This window comes from Anopheles aquasalis, chromosome 2 (genome assembly GCF_943734665.1).
Source record: "Anopheles aquasalis chromosome 2, idAnoAquaMG_Q_19, whole genome shotgun sequence".
Classification (NCBI taxonomy): Eukaryota; Metazoa; Arthropoda; class Insecta; order Diptera; family Culicidae; genus Anopheles; species Anopheles aquasalis.
In genome coordinates, this window is record NC_064877.1 from 49,942,501 (window position 1) to 49,957,500 (window position 15,000).

The 15,000-nt window shown below is 46.3% G+C and overlaps 4 protein-coding genes and 1 non-coding gene across 5 annotated transcripts in view; 2 read left to right on the top strand and 3 right to left on the bottom strand.

Moving 5' to 3' along the window:
- Positions 1-1,344: 1,344 nt before the first annotated feature.
- LOC126571656 (carbonic anhydrase 7-like) lies at positions 1,345-2,530 on the bottom strand. Its single transcript, XM_050230378.1, has 2 exons — positions 2,384-2,530; positions 1,345-2,306 (listed from the first exon to the last, which is right to left on the bottom strand). Exons 1-2 carry the CDS (start codon positions 2,439-2,441, stop codon positions 1,396-1,398), a joined length of 969 nt encoding a protein of 322 aa, XP_050086335.1. The 5' UTR covers positions 2,442-2,530; the 3' UTR covers positions 1,345-1,395.
- A 444-nt stretch (positions 2,531-2,974) lies between these two features.
- Positions 2,975-4,640, bottom strand: LOC126571660 (carbonic anhydrase-like). Its single transcript, XM_050230384.1, has 2 exons — positions 4,425-4,640; positions 2,975-4,316 (listed from the first exon to the last, which is right to left on the bottom strand). The coding sequence occupies exons 1-2, from the start codon at positions 4,501-4,503 to the stop codon at positions 3,529-3,531; spliced, it is 867 nt and encodes a 288-aa protein (XP_050086341.1). The 5' UTR covers positions 4,504-4,640; the 3' UTR covers positions 2,975-3,528.
- A 2,864-nt stretch (positions 4,641-7,504) lies between these two features.
- Trnae-cuc (transfer RNA glutamic acid (anticodon CUC)) lies at positions 7,505-7,576 on the top strand. The gene has a single exon. It is a non-coding gene; the product is annotated as a tRNA-Glu (tRNA).
- A 593-nt stretch (positions 7,577-8,169) lies between these two features.
- Positions 8,170-11,282, bottom strand: LOC126571655 (carbonic anhydrase 2-like). The gene is made up of 3 exons (XM_050230377.1): positions 10,876-11,282; positions 9,444-9,521; positions 8,170-9,378 (listed from the first exon to the last, which is right to left on the bottom strand). Exons 2-3 carry the CDS (start codon positions 9,517-9,519, stop codon positions 8,384-8,386), a joined length of 1,071 nt encoding a protein of 356 aa, XP_050086334.1. The 5' UTR covers positions 9,520-9,521; positions 10,876-11,282; the 3' UTR covers positions 8,170-8,383.
- A 2,728-nt stretch (positions 11,283-14,010) lies between these two features.
- LOC126571657 (ADP,ATP carrier protein 2) overlaps positions 14,011-15,000 on the top strand; it is a 2,340-nt gene continuing 1,350 nt past the window's right edge. The window contains exons 1-2 of the mRNA XM_050230379.1: positions 14,011-14,172; positions 14,966-15,000. The exon at positions 14,966-15,000 is cut by the window's right edge and continues 395 nt beyond it. Coding sequence (XP_050086336.1) covers positions 14,971-15,000 — 30 coding nt within the window. The 5' untranslated portion in view covers positions 14,011-14,172; positions 14,966-14,970. The remainder of the gene's footprint in view (positions 14,173-14,965) is intronic.

Genomic DNA, 15,000 nt, shown 5'->3' on the forward strand with positions numbered 1-15,000 from the left:
CACTTTGACCACATCAGACAATCGGTAACCACTCGTGTTCTGATGTGCGAGAGGAACGACCCCAAAACGGAAGGTTATTCGAGGAATGGCGGTAGGTATACCAGTATCTAGTGCATGGGTAAAAGGGCTAAACAAGTGGATGTTATGGAGAAAGCTTGTGTCTTGATGTAACCCTTAGATTCTTTGGCACGTTTCATTTTGCATTTAGGAGAAACTTCATCGTAGCGCCAAACTCCAAAATAAAGTCGCATTAAACCAGCACTTTCTTGGTGAATGTTCTTTGTCGCTCTCGTTGCGGATTATCTATAAAGAATAATGCACCACATCTTTCATTAACATACCATGCGAAGAGCATACCAGCACAGTAAATGATTTGCGATCGAATTGGTTTACCAGCCTGTACGCCATTCATTTTTCCGTTCAGGATTCGGATCGTAAAGATTTTATTTTTCATCTCCATTGCTGGATCAATACAAAACTCATTCCTTTCTCACTGTGCAACAGTATTTCGCAAATTCTACTTCCAATATCTCTTTCTAGCATTTCATATTACACCCTATAAGATATTTTCTAATCATTTCCATAGTAATTAGGTGGTTAGAATAGTCGGTGGTTTACATTCTATCAATTCTGCAGGCGATTTACGAGCTTGACATGTGTCCTGATCGAGCAATGCTGCCAGTTCTTCATCAGCAGCTTTTTTTTGGTTGTCCAGGACGTTCTTGGTCTCGCAGGCAAAAAACACCTCTTATACATACCACGCATACCACATCCAACACGTTCTCTCAAAACGAACATATTTTCCTAAAAAATCCAGTAAATAGTTACACTTCAAACTAATGAAAAAGTATACCCCGGAAACACACTTGATCATACACTAAGCCCAACATTTCAGCTCAATATAAAAGGATGTTGCTTTAAGCTTTATCGAATCAACTTATATTACATGACATATATGATAACAGGCTCCCGGTTGTTAAACGCTTATAAAATTAAAGATTTTAAAGTGAAATCGGTAAGAAAACTGAATCATAGTTCAACAGCATTCAGTGACTGATTCCGCTTACATTGCGCTCTATAATGGTTAGTACGATAAATTCAAATTATTTCATGAGCTCTATCATTTCTTTTCAAAAAGATTTTATTCATCATCTAGTTACTGAACTATTGGTAACACTTTGCTAAACTACTTACACAATCATTAACGCTAAAGGAACTCGCTTCGTTCTTCGTTAGTGATCAACGGCTCTCTCCCTCTCTCTACTACCATTCATATTGTCAGTCTAGCGTCTACGCGCTCCCCACAAACCGTCGCTTGAGCGCGGCGCCTTTCGTTATGTGTACAACTACCTGGTGCAAAGGGCGCCAAAGGAACTAAGAGATTACTAAGTATAACTAGTAACGGAAAACACGTCGATTGTTAAGGGGCTGCGTGGGTCGAAAGTTGAACCGCAGTGGACTACCATCCTCTCCGAGCGTTGCCCTGAACAGCTTCATTTCACGCTCAGTAACGGCCAGCCGTTTGCTAGCCACGATCCACGTGACCGTTTCGAGGCACGGTGGCGTAGTGAGACTACCGGAGTACGAGTAGAACGGCCATCCCATCTCTCCGATTACACTCGCCAACGAGAATGCCTTACTGTACGGAAGCTGCGCTTTGGAGTGCGGTTGTCTCACTTGTGGCAAATAGTTGCTCCAAACGTTGATTGAATAGTCGGCTGAGTTGGGAATGGTTTCGTACAGGAACCCAATCACCGCGATCCCGTCAACCTCGGCCTTGGCCTCGCTGAAGGACTTGTACAGCCCGTTGTAAAACACCAGATGCACCTCGAGCGGAAACTGTTTCCCATCCAGTGTGTGCTCCGATCCGACGCTATTATCGGGTCCCCAGTGGAAGTGGAACTGCTCGAAAATATATTTATTTTTTAGCGGACCACCACGCAACACCGGACGGGCGCGGCCATTCCACTGAGGGCTGAACTTCACTGACGTGCCCTCATTCTCGACCTTCATCGCGCCTGGAATATTCCGCAATCCATCCAGCTCCAGCGGTAGCTTCCGGCGAACGAACAACGATTCCTGGCTGACGATGTTGATGGGACTCTGGTATGTGCCACTGCACGCTGGCGCCACTATGCCCCAGTTCGGTGGACCGATCGCATCGTCAATGGAGTAGGTCCAGGATGGGGCACTTTTCGGTTTGCCAATAACACGATCACCGTAATTCCCTGGCTGATCATAACCGACATCGTTCGGATGCGGATATCCACTGAGCCAAAAGTTCTTCTCACCATCATACGCACGACCTGCGGTAAGGAACGGAACTAAGTAACACTGGGAAGCTACTACGGAGCAGGACATTCCACCAGCACGATTTTCCTACCTCGACCATAGACGACCGGTTGACAGGCCAGCAGCAGCGACAAACACAGTGCACTCATTGCAGACGGGCGTGGGACTTCCTATTAAAATCAAGATCCGGTTACTCGCGGCGATCACGGCGATCACTCGGAGCAGGAGCGCTGGAACTTCCTCACTGCAAGAACACTGCCACACTTCTAAGTGCCAACGATCACCGGGAGCCTGTTTTTAAATGGGCGTTGTGTTCTTAAACCGTGTGTGCGACACCAGGGCCCCCCCTTCTGCATTGTTGCCCTTTTTCTGTGTGTCGCCTAGACGCGAATTATGCGCCCCATTTTGTTGACTGTTCTCTCCCGCCCGCTGCTATGTGCGCTATTTGTGCTGCGCTGTGGCGCTTTTTTGTGTCTGTTGTGTGCAGCCCAGAACCAGAACCAGAACGCAAATGGTACGGCACAGAACGTTGGTTGGTAGCCGCCGGGTACGGGGAAAGTTGCAGTGCTGCTGACTCTGTACCTTCCCGTTACCGGAGTAGACGAGATGGGATGCGGAGAGAGTGGACCCACTATTTGGAGAGTGACCGCCGCACACCATATTTACCAACAAAAAGGTCCAAACTGTTTTATTGATAATTTTTGCGTAATGCCCAAATAACAGTAGCTACGATGTAGTGGTTTCCGCTTCTTTCTCCCAACCTCTCACTCTCTCTCTCTCTCTCTCTCTCTGTTCCCTTCTAGAGTGTCCTGTTACTAGTAGAGAGGCCTTGCTGGCCAGCTCCCACAGGCTGTCCGAAAACTGTTGATTAATAAATGACCGTGAAACGAAAGCCGCCTCTCCGTTTGCCACTCCCAACGTAACTGACCTCCACACTCGCACCCTGACACCCCTACAAGAAGGAAACAAACTCGACCATAACCAGTTTATCTCCGCGTTCCATGCACGCGAAACTGTCTAAGACCCCCGCCTACCCCCTCGCTGTGTATGTTCTACTTCCCTCTGGGAGGGTCTTGGAATCATTCATATCCGTGACCCAGCTGGCGGAATTCCAATCGGTCCGTTGGTCGGTCGGTCGGTATAGTGCTTCATGTTGGGGCCGAGCAAGGAATGATTAGTGCAGTTGCTCCAGGCTTCATGCGGAGGACAGGGCAGGGATCGTGGGTGTCGAGGTAATTAGAATCCGTAGCGCGTGACTGTACGATCGTTGAGGGGTTGCACTGGACGAAAGTTATCGACCAGTGGTTCACCGTTGGAGTCGAGCAGGTTCCGCAGTGCGCGCAGATCCTTGGGCGCCACCGGGATCGATCCGTTGCGCACAATCCAGGTTACACTTTCGGCGCAGGGTGGGGTCGTGAGGCTGCCCGGGTAGGAGTAGTATCGTTCCCACTCACCGCCCGCCACCTCACTCAAACTGAATACGTCCTTCCCTTCCACGGTGGTCGCTGAGCCGGCATCCCGTATTTTGCCGAGTGGCCGTGCCCATTTCGCGTCGCCTTTGGCCTTGTCCCCTCGTACACTGTAAAGCGCACCCAGGACAGCCAATCCGTCCGGTTGGTCGACGGCCTTCTCGAACGTGCCATACTCCCGGTTGAAAAAGACAAAGTGCACTTCCAGCGCCAGGGCCTGTCCGTCGAACGTATGCTCCGAACCACGGTCATCCTCGGCGCCCCAGTGGAAGTGGAACTGTTCGAATGCGTACAGCTCACGGCCCAACGGGCCACCCGTAACGGTCGGTCGGTGGCTGTCCTTGCTCCAGACAAACGTATACTGCGCCGTGTGGCCATTGTTTTCCACCCGAATCGAGACGGGTTTTCGGTAGAAACCGTGCAGCTTCAAGCTGTGCTCGTGCGCCGGAGCAGCCACCGTCGTACTCGCTACGATGTCGATCGGACTCTGGCGCGATCCACCGCAAGCCGGATCCGTTTCCGCCCAGCGATCGGGATCATCATAGGAAAAGTCCGCTAGCAAAACCGACCGACAGACAAACCGTGGGAATGAATGAAAATTTGGTTTTTACGAAGCAAAAAAGCCGTTGCCAAGGCCGTCCACCGGGGTGGGTGTTTACTTACCGCTTATCACAACCACGCTGTGAACTATCAATACTAATAGCCCATAAAACGCGCCCCTCACTGATTTACATGGGCTCATAGTTCTGCCGTTTTCCTCTTTCTTTCCCTTTTTTTTTTGTTTTGAACCAAAAACCACTGTTTTGTGTAAAACCGGGACCTGGAGAGGTGCTGGACCTGTTTTTTTAAACTGATAATTTTGCCCGTTTGGCTTCGAGTTTTTCACTGCAATGCTGTGGATGGTGCCACATTCGAAGGTTTATAAATGAACCGTTTGGTGCACCATTTTTTTAATAGCCACTGGCCACTGTCACCAGTGCCGGTGTTGCCGGTGTTGTGCATATTGTGGATTGATGGCGGAAACAGATTTGCGTCTCCTACAGTCATGTGCTTTCATGTGCTAGCACCGCGGGAATAGCGGCAAAAAAATGATGCTGCAGTTGGAGCTGGAATTGGATCTTTTGAAATTGATTTATCTAAAGAATCTTTAAATAATCTAAAGCAGCTCATAACATCTATGGTGCTGTGGTGTAACATGATAATATTGGACCCGAAATTGAATCCTATACACGCAGTTTCAGATGATCACATATTAACCAATATTTCTAACAAAGAAGCGATTAACCGTATATTATTCCTAAGGGAATTAGTTTAGAACATTTAAACAACACCAATCATTGCTGGTGCCTAGCTGAAGAACACTGTTCATTTGCTTGATCTGCATCGGAAGTCCAACAATTCGTCATCGAATCGTATCGCAGCGATACTAGTGGTTCACAAATCATTGACCTTCATACTGTAGCATGCCGGTTCATGACCGGGTTCGGCGATAGTGTTAACCAGCATGTTTCCAGGATGTATCTTGAACCGCGACAAATTCAAAAACACGTGATTCTGAGAGAATCCCCCGACCGTTGAATCCATCAACGTTTGCAGAAAAATCGGTTGAACACAGATGCGGAATTAATTGGCTGTTAGATATGAAATTATTAGATTATGTTGATTCGATTAGATACTATGCAAATCGATTAGCAATGGTCGCAACTCAATCACGTGGGTGCTGCATGGTTATAAGGCCAGGCGAGCCGTTTGTTTATCTTTCAACGTGATTTAACTAATCAGTGATGAAGCCAACAGTTTCCGTTTTACATTTATTTAAAAAATGCTCTGAATCGGGTTGACATACGTTAACTATATTAGCTTTGAAGAATCACAATCATTAATATAATACAACTAACCTATATAGTATATTAATGATTGTGATTCTTTAAAGAGATTCTTTATCAGGTGTTATTTATTTGTGCTAGAAATTTACTTAACGTAAGTACTTAATTACAAAGTTATTGTTTAAATCTTTTCTGTCAGGGTAAACAATCTATTGGACCAGATCATGGCGAAATCATCACAGCAATACAAAAGAGCTCCTTGCAAATAATGCTTCTGTATTAATATGAGAGGGATCATGTATGGGAAAAAAGTGTTGTATTGAAGCCCACTACAACCAGGTCGAAGGAAGAGTCTAGAAATAAGTATGAGATTGATACGAATACTTAAATTACTACGAACTTCAGTTGCAAAGAATATCATTTTATTTCAAAACCGCACATGCACCTTATGTCTACCTTCGCAGTGATTTGCAGCAAATGATGTTTATTCGAAGGAAACTTCGGCAGCAATGCGGGTGTACATGCAGTAACTCGTGAAGCTTTAATATCAGAAAAAATCAGCTACACTGGAAAATGATGGTAAATACCAATACACTCCATATACATAACAGTCGTAATCCCATTTGTATGTCTTATTCATTCGTTATCAATAGCACTACCATATCAACATCTCAAGCAAAACGGAGCCTTTAATCTACCCTACCTTTCATGTACAAGATGCGCCATCAGGCGATACCCTATTAAATAACTATGAATACCCTATGAATAACTCTGTCATTTTTCAGCCGATTTGGACAAATAGGACAGTTTCTGAAACTTCAGTATATCCCATTTTAGTAATGGTTCGCTTCACGTTAAAACAGTTGACTGAACACACTTTACATTGAAAATAACCATCAATAGTGGAAACTGCGATCGTGCAATTGATGATGAAGAAATGGTGGTTTCCTCCTTTGTCGCAAATGACGGCGCTGGATTTTTTTTTCTGTGGGTCTGTTTGAAAAATAAGGTTTTTACAAACAAATTGAAGGCTATGAAACATCTTAAAGCAAATATTGGAGCTGAAATTGCAGAAATAACTCCCGAAATGATGTCAAATACAATGCAAAATGCCCGAAAGCGCGCCACTTTTTGTTTGTCGAATGAAGGCGGTCATTTTGATGGTACAATATTCTGAGTATGGCACAATAAACGGCTTAGAATAACCTAAATAAAACTGGTTTATTTTCTAAAATTGGCTGAAAAATGATAAGGTAGGAATACACGAAGCGTAAACTCTCGTATAAACTGAGAGTGTAATGCCAAAAAGATTATACTTATGTCAAAAAGATTATAGGCCGGCGGAGCGTAAATCCGAGCGTAAAAGCAAGCGTAAACACAGCACCAACATGAAGCGTAGCGTTATAAAGAATTGAATGTTCTACAATCGCTAATATACAGTAAAAACATCCTAAAATATACAAAAAGATGTTCAGAAATCAACTTATCTCGTCGATTTATGTTTTTTGTGGCCAGAAACACATGTAATTGATGTAATAGCATAGTGTAATTGCAGGTGCCCGAATGTAATTGCATTTGACGTTTCGGTATAAACTTTTATGCGATTATGCCTGCCACACGAAGCGTAAACTTTTTGGCATTACATTCTGAGTTTATACGAGAGTTTACGCTTCATGTATCGCCGGCTATAGAGTTAATCCATTTTAAATTAGGGTACCGCCTGATGGCGCCCCCTGTATAACCGTACTTCAAGTTTTGGCTTTTGACCGTTACAAGAACGTGTTGCAGCTCGTATTTAGACAAACATTCTATGGTCCTAAGAACGACTACGGGGACAACCGCCATTATGAGATATGAGAGAAGAGATCAAGTATGGCGGGCTCGTCCGATCGTATGATCACTTTCAACTACTAACAATCCCATATTGTCTAGTGGTTAGGATATCCGGCTCTCACCCGGAAGGCCCGGGTTCGATTCCCGGTATGGGAAGAAGATATCTTTTTTCCTCAATTCGCTACTTCCTCTGTTATCCTGTGAGTATCGGCAATTGATAGCAGTGGTGTCCTCCAAGAAGAATCTATCAACGCGGAAGGACTTTGAGGAAAAGAAGGAAGATTCTGTACGGTCGAGTCGTCATCTGAAACTCACGCGCCGAGTGATTGTCAAATGTGTCCATACATCACGTATAGTAGCGGATTATGGGGGCTTCTCCATTGTCCCTTCTCAAATATAGGGTCAAACATTCTTCTGGGAGTCCTTCTGGGTGGGATATGCGGCTTCTTTTTGGAACATGGTCCTATGCAGCCTCTGTTTATTGAGTGTACCTGTTATCAATTGTTAAAGTTGTGTTATACAGCGGATTGTTTTAGTAACCGAATACTTTGGAGCCATGGGAACCTTCAGTTCTAACATTCTAACATTGGAACAGTATGTTCAACATGCGGTTGAATTGGCTTCCTCTAATGTTAACATCCAATGATTTATCGTGCGTGCTGGCTAGGTAACAAGATCCTGGCTCAACCTGGCTCCATTTCCTGCACTCTTCAATTTTTCATAAGAAGTAACGCTTGAAACGATTGCTCTTTACTGCAATTTCCCTATGCAAGGGTAGATTTATTCACTTAATTATATTTTATTATAGTACTTTGATCATCGCTTTCAGTTGTTGGTGGTAAAGGTAAACATCCTTTATACTACCAATGGTTTTCCTTTGGTATGGTTGCTAACAGTAGAACGGTTCTAAGGCTGGTCATATTACCCCCCATTTACAATATTGGCTATCTTAGTCTTGAGGAGTTAGTACAAGAACACACGGCGGTTGTTTAGCTTCTGCACAGGTCGATAGTTGTTCACCATCAGTCCGGTAGCGGAACGCAACCTCCGGAACTGATTCATCTCCTTCTCGGTCACCAGCAATGGCTTGGTCGCGACGATCCACGTAACCGTCTCCAGACAGGGCGGTGTGGTAAGACTACCTTCGTACGAAAAGTATGGCCATTCAATGTCGCCTATCACTTCGTACAGCGGAAAGGTGTCGATGAACGAGATCGTGTACTCGCTATTTGGCTGGACGACGTTGTACAGGAAGAAGGTCCACGTGTTGAGCTGCTCGTTCGCTGAGTGTTTGTAGATCTCGTAGAACAATCCTACCACGGCGATACCGTCCACCTGGTTGCTGGCCTCTTGGAACGAACCGTAGAGTCCATTATAGAACACCAGATGAATCTCCAACGGATAGCGTTGCTGATCGAGCACGTGCTCGGAACCGACAGAGCTATTCGATCCCCAGTGGAAGTGAAACTGTTCGAACACGTACTTCGTTTTCAGTGGACCACCGCTCAGCACCGGGCGCTCAACATTACGCCAATTGTACGTGAACTTGGCCGAATGACCGTCGTTCTGCAGACGGATCGAGTCCGGCAAGTTGGTAATCCCGGCGAGTCGGAGTGGACGCTTCCTGTTGACCACGAGAGCGCTACTCGTGTTCAGCAGTATCGGACTCTGATAGCGTCCGCCACAGCGCGCATCGATTCGGTTCCAATTCGAAGGCCCATTCTTATCTTTGGGATTGTACGAGAACGCGGCGGCAGCCGACGGCCTGGGTGACGGCGTAGATGTAGCAGGACGATATTTCTGACGCAACAGAGGAGACTCTTCGGGAGCTGATTCGGCCAGATCAGCTTCGGGATCGGCCGGAAAGTAAAAGTCCGGATTACGGCCGGCATCGTTCGTGCTAATCACTGCCTTGGGATCTCGTTGATAGCGTGAGCTATAATCGGGAACATTTAGCCCTGTAGAATGGAAAACATGGTTCAATGATGCGAATAATTCCATATCATAGCTGGGGACTTCTTACCTCTACATGAGCGCCAAGACATGAACATGAGAATGTTGAACAGCACTAGCTGGCCGGGCCATTTGAACAACTGCATCTCTGTAAAATCGAACATCATCACATTAATCAAAACGATTCCAAAATCGTCAATTCGCCTCACCGGGTGAAACGGAAAATGTGTGCAAACAAAAATGTAATGTCTCTCGTTCGACGGTAGCGATCGTTCTGTCTGACAGCGATCGTCATTAACGCGGTCTTACCTACCACACGACGGCAATCGTAATAGATAAACATGGGCATGGAGAGAATAAACGAATCACAGCAGAGGGCAAACACGTGCGAATTGGACCACGCCAATGGCCCCTTTTTTATGGTACAATAGGTAATACCTTCTTCACGTGCTGCCAGCGCGTGGAGGTCATTCTTAGTGCTCAGACAAGCGAGACAGCGAGTACGCGATGGTGCGGTGCCGAGTTTTCGCTTTTTTTCGCTGCTAAATAAACTAACAAGCATCGCGTTCTGACCGCAAGTCGACGACAAGTTCAAGGTCTTCTGGCAGACTTCGGCTGTAAGCTTCGGCCGGTTGGAAATTATGAAGTTCCATTATTGGTCCTGGGTGAACGAACTTGGTGCGGAGAGTGAACACCGGCGCAAGATTAATCTAATCGAGGTTTGCAAAGACATTGACTAATTAACCACGAAAATGCTAAAAAGAATTTGCATCTCCGGATAAGTACACAATGTGAAAGATTAATTAAATAAATTTTGCGCTTAAAGCTACGTAAAAAATACAATCTCACCAGAAGATTGAATTTGTTACGATTCATCGTTACTATGCCTACACCGATGGCTAGTTTGATTGGAGGCACCTTCAATCCAATCTATTCCAACATTCAACAGCTCTCATCGTAGTCGGAGCAATTGGCATGTCCACGGTGCCGTGCCCGCCGTGCCATTTTGGCGCGAAATCAGCACGGTCTACAGCTCAAGGTTCACGTGGCGGCACACAATCGCACGCTCCACGGCAACCGATGGGAGTAAAGCACGGAGCTGGATCACCTGGCTGGAACATCACTAAACACCAAGACGGTAAAGAGGTCACGGCGCATATGCGCAACTAATCGATGATCACCAGCATGAGGCATGATCATAATTCCAAATGACCGACTTTTGTACACAATACCACCGAGCGTTACGGGCGCATCATCTGCAATGCCGCAATGGGTAAACTCTGCCGGACTCACTTACTACGGACAGGGTATACCCTCTCTGTTACATGACGCAATCCTGATGATCGACGATCAACGGCGGACACCCGTCCCGGCACACGTACTTTCATTCATAAACTAACCCCACACGTAATCGAGCGACTGGACTGTCCAGACCGGGAACGTACGTTACAGACTACTACAAAACAAAAAACCGGTCACTGTTCTAAGTCACTTGAACTTACCTCCGTTTGTTGGTGTTTACGTTGGATTTACACGCCTTGTCTACTCCACGCCGGTCACTGGCTGGGACGAGAATGTAGGAAACACGTTGATAACGGTGTCGTCACCTTGCGTACGAGCCCGTCTGTGGCACCTTCCCGTCTGGCGGATGATTGTATATTTACGCCCGGGCTTCTCCGCTGTAGTAGGATTGTGGTGGTGCTGTAGCGGCTGCTGCTGCTGCCCCGTTAGAGCACTTCTCTACGGACTGGAGGCTAACGTACGATTGACCTGCACTTGCCCAGCGATCGGCTCTTAAATGCGAATGCGGCCGTGCGTTGCCAGATGGATGGGCCTATGATGGAGTGGTGGATCAGGTTCTACTGCCTCCAATATTCCCAGATCGGGACGACCCCCGATTATGCCGTTAGTGGACCGTACTTCCTAACAGCGCGCCCCGCCAATACAAACATTGATGAGGGTAAATCCTTTCGGTTCCTCTTCCCTCTAAAGCTCTATATATCGTTCTATACAGTGCCGGCGTTCTCTAGCGATGGTGCCGGTAAATCCCCGCCGACAACTAAGAACCGTGCCGCCCTGAGTGGCGACGTGCCGATGTCAACAGGATGATGAATTAACGAGGCAGTCATAGCCCTAGCACACCCACTCCCGTACGATAAGAACACCAGTACCATGCACTGGCGCTGGCGGCTTGGCAAGAAGGTTTGACCAAGCGAGTGAATTGAAACCCTAGGCCCAATCCGGGAAAAATGTAATTAAATTAAAATTGTTCTATGAAACCCTCTTATCGAATGGTGAAATATGTGGCTAGAGCCCACACCATTAAACCTGTTTAATGTACGTGAATCCGTGTGTGTCGGCCCGTTCTTTGCTAAAGTTCTTGGCTGTTCCTAACTTACCACTATCGGTGTGTTGACAAACGGCTTCGCTCACACCGGACTATCGGAAAACAGCGCCCTGAACATGTACGATAGAGTGCCTATTAGTAGGGAAATTAGCGAGCCAAGTTTGCCTTATTGTCTAAATAGCTACATTTAAACGTAGCTATTGGCTCGCCTGGACGTGTTTCGTGTCACCTATTATCGAGTAGAGGAAATATGTTTTCGCTTTGAATTTTCCGCCGAATGCTCTTCCTTCTTCATCCATTCAAACGAGCGTGATAAGAAACGTAACGAGGGGAATTTTAATAGAGCGATTGAAATAGCATCTGCCCGAGATGCACTTTTCTTGCACGCGTCATACGAGTCAATGAGATTGATGAGTGAGTCATATTCTATGCGCGATGGTGACGAAGGTGGAAGTCACCGAAAGCTGCAGTTTCCCGGAGAATAACTGAATCAATCTTCCTGCCATGGTGACCGAACGATTAGGATGCTGGGTGAATGTGAAAAAAACCACATCAAATTGTCTCACGAGTCACGCCTTGGGTGATGCAGATCGTGTGTCTGTTTGTGCTACAAATCCCTTGGTCAAAACATAGATTACACGTAGCCGTAGAACATGCCAAAGATGCAATCCTGCAGCATTTCCAGCGATAAAACTGAGGATAAATTCGTGTAGGTGTGTCACACAGCCTGATCACCTTATCCGTCCGGTAGGTGACAACCGTTAGCTGGCAAAACCAGAAACTGGCTTAATTCAGGAAGGGCTTGTAGTTATCAATGCCGTGAACACCGTTTTGTTTTTTTTTTCTCCCCCAGACGATAAATCAATCCACATCTTCAGGGGCTAGCGGTCAATTAAAATGTCAACTGTTGTCACACTCTCAAGAGTACGTAACATTTGTCCAAGGCCACTGGAGTGGGCACTTAATGGGCGCCTCGTGTCTGTTAAGGATTATCTATCTGATTAACTTCATATCAAGTGTGCGTAAATGAAGTGGGTGTGTGTACCGGAATATTTCTACATAAATGGACGCTTGAAGCGATTGCATTGATATATGCATTGCAAACATTTAACTCTCCAACAGCTGCATAGTGTAGCAACGAAGTTCATTTCGGCAACAACAATTTAAGAAGGGACAGCAACCATTCTACTTTGTCTTCATTTCTGCGGTTTGCTTATCAAAAGAATTCCTCCTCCTCCGGGTACTCTATTTATCTTCCGGACTCGTTAGGCCCAAAGCCAAATTTACATTTAAGTGCGAAACGAAAGAATTCTACTCATCACTGGTAAGGCGACTTGAATCCGTTATCATAAAGAAGTAAAGGTCGCCGATCGTTTGCCGGGTGTTATCATGTGGGTGCCGGGTGTGCCTGTCGGATACTGATCGGAATCGCACAGTTTGAACTCGAGGAAGAAATCATTGACCTAGAGACACGAATTTTGAGGACATTTCTTACCTACAAACACTTGCACTCTCAGCAACAGTGGTGTCACCATACGGTCACCGTAAATAACCGGGCCGACGCGCCGACACACGCTGACGAGCTTGCCCCCCTTTATCGCCCTTCGTGGTCGTCCCACCAATCGATTAATTTTAGCATCCCATGAGTGGCCGTTGTATTCGTTGGCAGTGTCCGCAACCTCGCCCCCACCGCTGCATTCGATACAGCTACACAGCTTCACGGAATCGACGTAATCGTCGCTCTTGGGGTCTAGTATTGAATCTCAGCCAACGACATTGCACTCCGCTACCCACCACAACCGAACCGAACCATCCGTCGATGTTGTCCGTTGTGGATCAAGGGCATTTGCACGGATTGATCTTCATCGAATGCCGCATACTAATTCGGCAGCCGCTTTTAAGCTCCATGCCTTTTCATTCCAATTAAAACGACAAGCGACATAAGCTGAGCCGAAAATTGGGATTTTCCACCGTTGTTTTTGGAAGAAAATGTCCAGATTATGAATGAACTCGTCCCATTCTTCGTTTGTCTTGTGTTGTATAAACAAAGAAAGCGTGGAGGGTGGGAGAGAGGAGCCACGTGGTGGGTGTGGAGGATCGTTGATGCTAATTTGATCATCTGATCGCTCCCGAATCCGCATCTGGCGGCGCCGTTCCGTCCGGTGCATCATGTCGGATGCATTCGGGCGTGTTCGGGGATGCGCGTGCGTGGATGCATCGCCGAAAGTGTTACGAATGGATCTACATGAATCGGTCAAGGGCTCCGAACAGTGTAATCGGTACGGGTATTAGGTTAATAAATTTGATCGCCGAGCTGCACTCACTGTCCTGCCGTCTTTCACTAAGGATCCATCCCGAATTACGAGCGATCTCTCGACAGCAGCAGTAGCAGCAGCAACCGTAGTGTCCAAGCCCGTTTAGGATATCGATTCCTAGCTTTCATTCAAATCAAGTATGTATCGATAAGGACTTGGGAGAGCAAGTACGCCGAAAAATCCAGGCGCTGTCCAACCGGTGGTCGTGGGGAGAAGAAATCTTAGGAAAAGATATGGAATCAAAGGACAGCAATGTTACATAACGAAGCCTCCGAATTCGTCAACCAGCTTAGGATGTGTAGTGCAAACGAAAACGAAGTCAGTGCCACGAGTAGAAACACTCCAACAGAAGCAGAACGACATTATTCGTTGTTTTTTTGGAAGTTTTCCATTGTGATTGGCTTGCATAACAGAGGTCCAACAAAGCAGGATTACGCCAGCAAATGGATAAACACATACACAACACGGTTTAACCTTGGCGTAGTGCAACTAGGGGTATTCGTTATTTATAACAAGTCCTTGCTGACGGTTTGAAAATAGATTCAAACACTGTCCAACAAACAAACACCAGAGTGTGAATGATTGAACTGCTCAATTCACTATCGATAGTGCGCGTGCAACACATAAGGCCACACCGTATAGTGCACGGTGATGCAATTGACCGATCATTGGCCGAAGCGCACATGTAACCGTAGATGATTCCGAGCGACAGGCTGACGCTCTCAAGTGCTTTCATTATCAGAACAGAACGTTGCCGGAACCGGAAACAATAGTCAAACAGAGAGCGTTAATTTTTTTGTATTTGCAAAGCGCCTATCGTCTCGAGAGGCAGAAAAGGGTACCCACCGCTAGGGCAGTCAGCTTCTTATGATAACAGTTCTAGCTAGGGACGAACGTAATGTGTTCCGATGTTTATGTCTTTTTTTGCAGCAACAATGCCGGGACTTTCGGATCCAGTTGCCTTC